Here is a 10,986-nt window from a genome sequence, read left to right as displayed (position 1 = left end):
TCATTCATATGTATATATATATATATATATACACACATATATATATATAGAGAGAGAGAGAAAGCAGCATAAAACTGAAATATTTGAGTGTACCTATTCAAACACAAACTTATATTTGGGGAAGTTTTATGTTTTATATTTATATTACTGAACTGAAATATTAAACTGATGAGAGTATGTTTTGGTAGTATTCATGATATGTTTACAGTGTTCAACAAAAAGGCAAATCTAAAACAATCACATTTTAAGATGTTAAGGTTTAAAGGTCGGGCAGAAGGAAAAATATTTTTATTTTCAAAATGTCCTAAAACAGTGTTTGAGATAAAATCCTGAAGAACAACACTAATAATTCAAGTAACGTTTAAAAACAACAAACACAGCTACAAATATAACAGAAAGTGTTTTCTCATCCCTTTAGATTACAATTATGAAGTAAGACAGCAACACTTTGACCAAAGTTCAGTTTAAACTTATCACCCTCTGTCTTACTTTAACAAAGGAGACAATACTATCCATAAAAAACAATGAATTCTATTAAATGGAAACAGGTGCAAGTCCTGACCTAAAAACAGCCACTGAGGAGAAGTTCACTGAATTCAGTTCAATCCCTTAGATAATCTGTGTGTTATCACTCTTTGATTTGGTTCAGTTCCGTGATTTATTCTTCAGATGCCTCTTGCGCATCTTGATTATCCAGCGAACAGTGAGCTTGGCAAAATTAGCGGCCTTGAAGACAGCCATGAAGACACCACAGAGGATGGCTATGGAGTTCCAAGGGTTTGCAGTCACAATCTGTGGGAAATAAGCAGTGATGTGTTCACAGACTGACCCTCACTTAGAGACAGTTCAAGTCTGATGAGGATAAAGAAACTCACCACTCTGATTTCTTGCATAAATGGATCCCTCCATTCAAAGACAGCAAAGAAAAGCTGATTGCTTTGCTCCGGTTCAGGTCTTTTATCATTGAATTTCACCACCATGGACTAAAAGATTCAACACAGACACTGATGTTAATTCTTCTAACATCTAATTTAATCATAGGCCACATAGAAAAAGTGGATGCAGTCGACCGTTTGCAAAATTCCGTTCACTGTAAACTTTAAGTTTCAAAAACTATAAGCTGTCAATAACATGCTATCCATCTCAGGGCTAGGTTTATTATAGGGTTATAGGATTTATTTTCCTCTAAATGAGACATACTTTACAAAATCGACCTCACACTGACCCCTAACTCCTCAGGAAGATAACCAGATGTTTCTTATCTTACTTTACTTTTAGTTTATTTGTTTTGCATACACAAAAAGTACAAAATCCAGAAGGAAATAGAATATGAAAGCTTGTCAGGAAAGGTCAAGAGGTCACAAGCTTATGCAAAGGACCTCACCTCCCTTAGAAAAAGAAAGAAAAAGTGAACTTAAAAGTAAACTATAACAAATCACTCAGAGAATAAAACAATAGACATATTTTTATTTTTACTTCCATTCCAAGTATATAGTTCTCTTTTCTGCAACCCGCAGTATCGCCCCCTGGTGGCTATTCTGTTACTGTTTCTGTTCTAAAATGTACTCCTTGGACAGACGTACCCCTAAACTTTTTGGATTGTGAATGTAATCATGTGTACCTTGGTTGGATGTAAATACCTCTTGCCGAAACTCGACAGCTTCTTCGCTTCTTCCTGATGTCCTCACTAAAGACATCTTGACCCAGGTCCTGAATCCTCCAGAGAAGGTCCACTTAGAGTAATTCCTCTCACAGTTCCTCATGAAGTCAGATTGATTCACGCTACAGTCGGACAACACAGGAACACTGATAATAAGCATTAAACCATGTGTGCATTATCTATATCTATACATCTTTACATCTTTCTATAGATACACACGTGTGTGTGTGTGTGTGTGTGTATATACACTGCCTGGCCAAAAAAAGGGTCACATGGTTGGACCGCCTTTAGCTTTGATTACTCACTCATTCACTGTGGCATTGTTTTTATAAGCTACTGCAATGTCACAAGATTTGTTTCCGTCCAGTGTTGCATTCATTTTTCATCAAGATCTTGTATTGATGATGGGAGAGTCGGGCCACTGAGCAAAGCCTTCTCCAGCACATCCCAAAGATTCTCAATGGGGTTAAGGTCTGGACTCTGTGGTCCATGCTCCCTGAACCACTCTTTCACAATTTGCGCCTGATGAATCCCAGCATTGTCATCTTGGAATTTGCCAGGGAAGATAAAAATGCATTGATGGAATAATCTGGTCATTCATTATATTCAGGTAGTCAACTGACCTCATTCTTTGGGCACATCATGTTGCTGAACCTAGACCTGACCAACTGTAGTGACCCCTTACCTTTTTGGCTTCGTTAAATCCAGGTGGTGACTCTTTTTTTTTGGCCAGGCATACATATAAGTATGTATACATATACATATACATATATATATACACACATATATGTATACATATACATACATATATATATATATATATATATATATATATATACACTGTAGATGTACATATATACAGTATATGTAGACATAGATAGACAGATAGATAGATAGATAAATATACACACACACATATATCTGGCTCGTATGAAACTGGGTCAATCTTTTGTTTCATAAGCACGACAACAGTGATCGTCAGATTCTTATCTGTGTTGTGAGTCTCGTCCTCATTGCCAGGTGTCTACAAACACTCTGTGACCTACTTCAGACATCACTGGATCAATACTAGTTTTCGGTTACCTCGCAGTCAGCTCACTAAAATTGGCGAAAAGCATGTAAGTGATGGCACTGAAGTCCTCCTCTGTTTCGTTGTGACTGAACTGCATGAAGATCAACTCTCTGTTTCTAACGTCAGACGGACCGCGCACCACCAGAGCTCTTTTCTGTCAAACAGCAGATAGATGGACACAGATCAATCTCACAACAACAGAGAAGTCAAAAGGGCTTTTCCTTTATACAGTTCTAACTTAACTCTACTAACCTCTACTGAGAAACTCAGAGACCAAACTGCTGTGGCGTTGTTTTATTAACAATAATAATAATAATAATAATAATAATAACAATAATAATAATAATACATTTAATTTAAAAGCGACTTTCAGGTCACTCAAGGACACTTTACAACACTAAAAATAGAAAAGATAAAAATGTTTTAAACACAACATAAACTAGTGACAGTCAAAGCAGTTGTTTTCAGTGTTTCCAATGGTGACACTCTGACCCATGACTTATTAGTCTCGGCTCAGTGGAACCTCGTCAGAGCAGGAACTAAAACAAGCGCCAGATACCAGGTTCTATCACAAACGAGTAGAGAGGAAATGAGCCAAGCAGAGCCGCGCTACAACTCTATAAAGGAAAAGTTGTTGTTTGTATTTCAGAAACCTGTGAAAGTTAAAGATGTTTATGACTGACCTCTGTTTGATTTGTAAAAGGTCCAAAGTAAGTCACTTCCATGATCTCACAGTCTCCCTCTTGTGGTTTGCCTGGGTCCACTAAAGGTGGGATGTCGTCATGGAAGTGGTGTCTGCAGCTCAGCAGCTGAGCACCTCCAGGATACAGAGCAATACCTGCACACAACACACAAAGAAAAACTGTTCAACCTCAATCATATCAAGGCACAAATAAAGGTCCAGTGTGTGACATCTACTGGTGAGAGAGAAAGAATTAGTGAAATGACTATTCCTTGCCATAATAATGAATTTGGACAGAATAAGAAAAGTGTCGTTGCAGTGTACATTAATACGAACCCGGCGGAGGAAAGGAGTCCACCTCTTTGTAGGTGACGGACATGACAGGGTGGTTGAGCTTGTACAGAAAGTCAGAGATGGTCTGATAGACGAGGAACGCAGCCACCGCCGTCAGCAGCAGGTAGATGGTGATGAGCACCACCGTGAAGACGTTCTTCAGACAGGTTTTACTGAATCTCATCGATGGACTGCTCTCCCTGATTTCATCCTCTGCAATTAATCACACGACCGACATCAGCCGAACAATGGTCATATGGTTCTTTTAAGGGTCATTTTAATATTATTTTGTTGCTTTACAATTATTTGTTACCTTACTATTATTCTTTTATGTAATACCTAGCTTTTTCTGGGAAATGTCATTAAATGCCTTAATAGGTGCTTTTAAATCAAATGTATTTTTTAGTTGTGCTTTCACCTCGTGAGATGCTGCCATTGGACTCGTCGTGCTCCAGCTCCTCCATGGCGTCGTCAGAGTCTGGTGTGTTGCCTTCATTATCGCAAATATCGTTGAACTGTGAGATGAAGAAAAGAACATTTACAACACAGTTGTAACTGAGACCTATAAGTTAAAGCTGCAGTGCGGAACTTTTTCATGAACAGAAACCAGGTAAGATGATTCTGTCAAGAAATTCTGTCAGAGCTTTTTGGTGCTTTTCCATTATACAGTTCTAATACGGCTCGGCTCAACTTGGCTCTGCTGGGGGGGGTTTTCTCCTGACGAGGTTCAGCTGAGCCAATAATAAAATGTGACCTCAACAGACTGCCGGCCTCTGATTGGTCAGAGTGTGTCGTCACTGAAGAGTCATGAGCGTGACGTCAAAGTCAACAACGTCCAACTGTAGATCAAAGTTAAAAAGACTTAAAGATCCTGTAAACATGTGTTCATCTGCAAATGTGTTGAACAGAGGAGTCTGGTGGATTTAGAGACTGCTCTGCTGAAAAACATACATACATATATACATATATACATATACATATATATATATATACATATATATATATACATATACATATATAGTTTTTGCAGCTAAAGTTCAACTAAATGCAGTGTTGTTTTGGGCTTTAAATGTTCTTCCATGGTACAAAGTAACCTTTATGAATAGCAGCAGCAACAAGGACAACTTGCTTATTTATTTGTCCCGTACGTACCCTCACTTGTCCCGTTTATTTGTCTCATATGTTTGTCTGTGTCTGATGGAGTGCAGTGCAAGTTACTTGACTTTTATGAAGATAGTGATGAAACTGCAAATGGTATTCATCAAGCTCTGATGGACTGCCTGAAAAAGTATGGATCGGATATAAAACACATCACTGCCTATGCAGCAGAAGACCTCCAGCACATCATCACCCCCACTCGTTCCCTCAGACCCTCCTCCTCCATCCACCTCTCTGTGCCCCCTGCCCGCCTCAGCACTATGGGGGGCAGAGCCTTCAGCCACTCTGCTCCTCAGCTCTGGAACACACTACCACCTGACCTCCGTAACTGTGACTCTCTCCACATCTTCAAATCAAGACTCAAAACTAACGTGTTCCGGACCTACTCCTACGCCTACTCCCTCTAACCTCCCTGGTTTTACGTCACTTCCCTATTTTATTGTGTTGATTTTATGTGTTTTTTGGTTTTTATCTAATTGTGTGATTTTAATTCATCTCAAATGCCTTTGTACAGAGGATTTTCTCTCTGATGACTATTAAATGGTCAGACTCAAGAAACAGATGCAGCACAGACCTGATCAAAAATGAACTTCAAATATCTGTGAACTGTGACTTGTCATGTAAGGACTTTTCTCTGGCTGCACAAAAGGACAAAAGACTGCTTGAATCGGTCAAGAGCAGCCAAAAAATATCCATGGAAAAAGCAGAGTTGGTGAGCAGAGGTAAGCCCCTCTTTTCCTCTATCTCTAAATGTTTTGTTTTCCAACTTATATATAGTTTGAGTGAATACGAATGTGAAGCCTTTATTCCCCACCACTGTTTGCATACAGAGAGGGTGCACATTCTGAGTCTCTGCTATTTTATTCCTCTGCAAAACTGCTATCATCATGACAAATGCATTAAAACAATACACTTTATATTCACACAAAACAATACTCGTCACCTTTCGTCCCTCGTTTCATAGTGACAAAGTTGGCACCCCTAGCTCAGACCCACAAGAAATACCTGGAGTCAGCTCATTTCACTTCACAGGAAGCTGCTGCATCCTGCAGTCATATGATGTCAGGCTGCACACACACACACACACGCACGCACGCACACACACACGCACGCGCACACACACACACGACTGCAACTCGGTTACCTTCAGGTAACGGAAACACACACACGTTTGTGCAGCTGCGTGACTTCCATTCATTTGAACATAAACACACAAATTCAATGTTAGCCCACAGAAACTGAGGTTATGCCTCATTAGGACCAGGTTTTGGTCTCCATGAGGACTACTGGTCCTGACAAGGTCAGTGTTTATGCCATAAAAAGAGCTGAGGAGGCAACAAATACGAGCGCACACACACACTTGTTCCTACCTCTTGGTATGACCGGGAGTTTTCTTTCCTCAGCATTCCTCTCCACTTCCCTCAGCGACGACGACGACGACAACAACAACAACAACAACAACAACAACAGCGAGTGTTCATGTTAACTAAAGTTCCGCCATGTTCACGTCTAACGCACCATCAAGTTACAGCCAGTTGTTCTGTGGAGTTTTTAGCGATGGCGCCCAAGCCCATCCCATGATAACGAGGCTACTACGGGCCGCGATACTATAGGAGAACTCGAGTTGCTGGCGTGGTTTCCTCGTTTCCTTCCTAAGCTGTTACCTAATGCTGCATTCCAGTGCTTGTAGGATACTGGGAAGTTTGAATTGTAGAAAAGCAGGCAGATGTTAGAAAGATAACAAATATGTTCATTTATTATAAACATAACTGCAACGTTTTATTGATAGAACTCTATATTTATTGAACTATTTACAGTGTTTGACACATTTATTAAACAAATAATATAATAATGAGAAAACAAATGTTTTAGAAATCTTTCACCTTTTTGTTCCCACTTTTTCACTGGGCTTCTTCTCTGGGAAATAAAAGTGAATCAAGCAAAAACAAAATCAACCACTTCCACAACTAAATAACTAGAATTTAACATCTTAATCAAGAAATAATCATGTGCTTTACTATTTTTTTCAGATTATTTTGTAAAACACTACATTTTAAAATTAATTGCTAACAATAATCATTATATTTTAGCATTTAAGAGCTTCTATATAATTGTGTATTAATCTTACAGAAGCATAAAATAATGATTTGAATAATTACCAGTGCTGTTCTTTTAAGGCAGCTGTGGCATAAACCTTACATCTATTGTAGTATTATTATTATTATTATTATTATTATTATCATGGTTTTAAAGAATGTTTGCCATTCATCGTGGACAGCAAAGAAGGAATGAAACATGTTTCCTTACTGTGAACATGACTGATAAACACGAATACTAAACAAACAAATCTTATGCTTCTCAGTGAGTTTAAAGACACTTTAACTTTCTAGTGTGATTAATGTGATTGTAATCACGTCATGATCTCATAATTCTTCTTCTTATTATTATTATTTTTTGTATAACAGAAATAAGAAACATATTTTTGTTGAAATTCAGATTTATTGGATTTCATTTTTTTTAGAGCAGAAGGACTTACATGAAATGAAATGACATGAAAACCATGGCTGATTATTTTTCACAAGTTTGTTTCTGAAATGTCTTTACATTATTTTAAATATAATTCACAATTATTTTAAACATTATCCACAATAAAACTACAACAACAAAGTCTTTTCCGCCAACATCACTGGGTTTTTTCTGACTTTTCAACTGGAACGTGGTCGACTCCCAGTGTCAACTTCCTATGTAATGGTGCGTTCCATTTACATCAGGAGTCAGAACTGGGAGTGACTTCACCTCCATGTTGAACTCGGAAAAATCATGAACCCAAATGTAACTTGGGTTAGTGTTAGCCGCTGTTAGCACGGACTGACTTTAGGTGGAACAAAGTCAGACTTGACTTAAACAGGAAAAGAAGGAAACTGAATCAAAGGAATGTTCACTTCCCACTTCAAGTGGAACGCACCATCATGAAATGCAGCCCCGTCTTTGAAATTTCCGATGCCATTGAAAGCATCATGAGAGGAGAGGAAGAAGAGAATAAGCGTAATGTCTGTCCTCTACTTTTTCATTTGTGTCACTTTAGCGCAAGACTTTAAATTAAAGTACAAGACAGCGACGAAACCTGTGCGTTTGTTTACGGAGGAGGAGCTGAGCAGATACGACGGCAGCGAGGTGGTCAACTATAACATTACCATGTGTTTGTTTGTTTGTTTGTTCGTATGATAAGATCACGACTCTACTCTGGATTCTCCATCTGTTTTAGGAGGCGCAGCCGATTTATATGGCGCTGAAAGGAGTGGTGTTTGACGTCAGCTCAGGACAAGGTAAAAATCTTTCAACCAGTTCTAAAGGAAAGTTTCAATCGTTTGAAATGAGAAGGAAGTCAATTAAACTCTATTCACTCATGTTATGTTAGTGTAATGTTAACCCTGAGAATAATAATAATAACATTTTAATTTTTAAAAGTATTTACATATATATGTTACTTCACGTTTGAAGTAACACAAGTTTTTTGTGTTACTTCAAAATCAGGTGCAAGTAAGTAGGTGAGTCTTAAGTAAGTACTTACTTAAGACTCACTGACTTACTTAAGACTTACCTACCTACTTAGACTCACCTACTTACTTAAGACTCACCTACTTAAGACTCACCTACTTACTTAAGACTCACCTACATACTTAAGACTCACTTACTTACTTAAGAGTCACCTACATACTTAAGACTCACCTACATACTTCTGACCTACTTAAGATACCTACCTAAGACCTACATACTTAAGACTCAGACTGACTTACTTAAGACTTACCTACCTACTTAGACTACTTACTTAAGACTCACCTACTTACTTAAGACTCACCTACCTACTTACCTATCTACCTTACTTGAGACTCACCTACTTACTTAAGACTCACCTACTTACTTAAAGGGGACATATTATGCAAAATCAACTTTTTAACCATTTTAATACTAATAAAGTCTTTAAGACTCACCTACTTACTTAAGACTCACCTACTTACTTAAGACTCATCTACCTACCTTACTTGAGACTCACCTACTTACTTAAGACTTACCTACTTACTTAAGACTCACCTACTTACTTAAGACTTATCACCTATCTACCTTATTTGAGACTCACCTACTTACTTAAGACTTATCACCTATCTACCTTACTTGAGACTCACCTACTTACTTAAGACTTACCTACTTACTTAAGACCTCACTCTATTTACAATAATAGTCATTGTTATTTCTTCTTTAAGAAATGTTTGTATTAGTTTGTGTAATTATTGGATATTCATTTTATATGTATTTAAATGTTCCTATCTTTGGAAGTGTGTAAGAAGAAGAAGAAGGAGAACATCCTGTTTTGTTTCCTCCACTCTGTAGAGTTTTATGGTAAAGATGCTCCGTACAACGCCCTCGCTGGTAAAGACTGCACTCGTGCTGTGGCTAAAATGTCTCTGGAGCCTGCAGACTTGACATCAGATACTGTGAGTGTTTCCTTCTCATTCATTCACCCTGACACCACCTCACCCACCCCACGCTGTCTGGATTACAGGCTTGTTTGTTTGCTTGTTTTTGCACCAGTGGGCGTGGACCACGGACATTTGATACCTGATAGAGTCGCTCACAAAGCAGTGCTGAGTTTTTTTGTAAAGGAAGAGGAAATGAAAAATACAAAAACTTAACAAAGAAACACTCTGGTGTGGAAATAAATGAAACCCAATAAAACAAATGTAAACAATGTCATGTAAATGGAACAGAAAAACATGGTTACTCGTGGTGTTTTCCTTTTTGCTTCCACAGACAAGCCTCACTGAAGACGAGCTGAAATCTCTGGACAGTATATTTGAAGGCACGTATAAAGCAAAATATCCCATCGTGGGCTACACAGCATCGCGCATCCTCAACGATGACGGAAGTCCCAACAAAGACTTCAAACCTGAGGACCAGCCTCATTTTCAGATCAGAGATGAGTTTTAATCTTGTTTACAAAAACATATTTTATACTTTTACACATGAGATTATGAAAAGAATAAAGTTTCCAATTTCTATTCATATTTACTTGAGCTGAATGTTTACACACTGGGACGGGACCCTCAACAAATTAGCTAAACGTTCCCAAACTTTTAATCTAGATTTATGTGTTAAATAACATGCATAGATTAATGCAATAATGCAATGATTGTAGTTTTTACAGCAGGGGTCTCAAAGTCACATGACCTGGGGGCCAATCAGTGTCTAGTCTGGCTAATCAGAAGCAGGTGATACTCAGTCAAATAGTTCACAGAAATGAAACTCAACATGTTTTATAAGTGACAAAAACAGGATATTGAGGTTGATTTAAAAATGAGTTAAACTCAGATTTAGAGACTGAAACTTTTACAAAAAAATCAAAAGTCGAAAAGACAACAATTAAGGCAAAGATTCAGAAATAAAAATGAAAAGTCAATTAAATTCAATCCAGTGAAATAAATAATGACTAACCCTAACCCTAACAAAACAGACATTTAATTATTATTATTGTTATTAGATGATATGAAATTATATCAGCAATACTGTAAAATAATATATAACAGGAATGTAAATGTGTTATAAATATATGACTAAAAACATTTAAATCATATGTTTGAAAACATGTTCATACACTGACCTGATTTCAATTACTTAATTACTTAACATTTCTTGAATTCTAAATTGATGTTAGTTCCACACTGTGATTTGTTTATACTCATAATGATCATAGTTTATAAAATCTTGTTTGTTAAATGACATTAATGATGGTTTATTAATAATTATTTCACTCTGAGGTTCAGCCTGGTTTTATCATTAAAGTCTGTAAATGTCAAACGTCTTCACAGTTTGTTTCCACAATAAAAAAAATTATCTTATTAGACAGACAAACTTTAAACACTGTTACATTATTATTATTGTTGTTTGTAATGTTTGTCTCCTGATATATCTCTAATATTTACTATGGGTGCCACTGACCTCTTGACCTCTTGCCCATTTCTTTCTCAGCGGGTTCTTCCTGGTTAAATAAAAGGTAAATAAAAACCTGCCTAAAAATGAGAGTTA

General features: G+C 37.4%; 2 protein-coding genes across 3 annotated transcripts; one reads left to right on the top strand and one right to left on the bottom strand.

Moving 5' to 3' along the window:
- Window positions 1-273: 273 nt before the first annotated feature.
- Window positions 274-6,555, bottom strand: pacc1 (proton activated chloride channel 1). The gene is made up of 8 exons (XM_044046743.1): window positions 6,276-6,555; window positions 4,166-4,262; window positions 3,751-3,960; window positions 3,416-3,570; window positions 2,744-2,886; window positions 1,641-1,782; window positions 876-983; window positions 274-792 (listed from the first exon to the last, which is right to left on the bottom strand). Exons 1-8 carry the CDS (start codon window positions 6,309-6,311, stop codon window positions 646-648), a joined length of 1,038 nt encoding a protein of 345 aa, XP_043902678.1. The 5' UTR covers window positions 6,312-6,555; the 3' UTR covers window positions 274-645.
- A 1,151-nt stretch (window positions 6,556-7,706) lies between these two features.
- Window positions 7,707-10,819, top strand: nenf (neudesin neurotrophic factor). Of its 2 annotated transcripts, none has more exons than XM_044047206.1 (4): window positions 7,707-8,079; window positions 8,171-8,231; window positions 9,241-9,398; window positions 9,715-10,819. In XM_044047206.1, the coding sequence occupies exons 1-4, from the start codon at window positions 7,954-7,956 to the stop codon at window positions 9,889-9,891; spliced, it is 522 nt and encodes a 173-aa protein (XP_043903141.1). In that variant the 5' UTR covers window positions 7,707-7,953; the 3' UTR covers window positions 9,892-10,819. The 2 variants fall into 2 exon arrangements, with proteins under 2 accessions (XP_043903141.1, XP_043903142.1); XM_044047207.1 differs by having other exon boundaries at window positions 7,710-8,079; window positions 9,295-9,398.
- Window positions 10,820-10,986: the final 167 nt, after the last annotated feature.

The sequence above is a fragment of the Solea senegalensis genome, linkage group LG16 (genome assembly GCF_019176455.1).
Source record: "Solea senegalensis isolate Sse05_10M linkage group LG16, IFAPA_SoseM_1, whole genome shotgun sequence".
NCBI classification, from domain to species: Eukaryota; Metazoa; Chordata; class Actinopteri; order Pleuronectiformes; family Soleidae; genus Solea; species Solea senegalensis.
This window is presented reverse-complemented; position numbering and strand designations above follow the sequence as displayed.

Bases quoted from the DNA above. Each gene is read 5' to 3' on its own strand.
- nenf (XM_044047206.1), top strand. From the start codon at position 7,954: ATGTCTGTCCTCTACTTTTTCATTTGTGTCACTTTAGCGCAAGACTTT. The intron at 8,232-9,240 runs GTAAAAATCTTT...TATCTTTGGAAG, and splicing joins TGACGTCAGCTCAGGACAAG to TGTGTAAGAAGAAGAAGAAG. The intron at 9,399-9,714 runs GTGAGTGTTTCC...TTGCTTCCACAG, and splicing joins CAGACTTGACATCAGATACT to ACAAGCCTCACTGAAGACGA.
- pacc1 (XM_044046743.1), bottom strand. From the start codon at position 6,311: ATGCTGAGGAAAGAAAACTCCCGGTCATACCAAGAG. The intron at 4,263-6,275 runs GTAGGAACAAGT...TTCATCTCACAG, and splicing joins ACTCCCGGTCATACCAAGAG to TTCAACGATATTTGCGATAA. The intron at 1,783-2,743 runs GTAACCGAAAAC...GTCCGACTGTAG, and splicing joins TTTAGTGAGCTGACTGCGAG to CGTGAATCAATCTGACTTCA.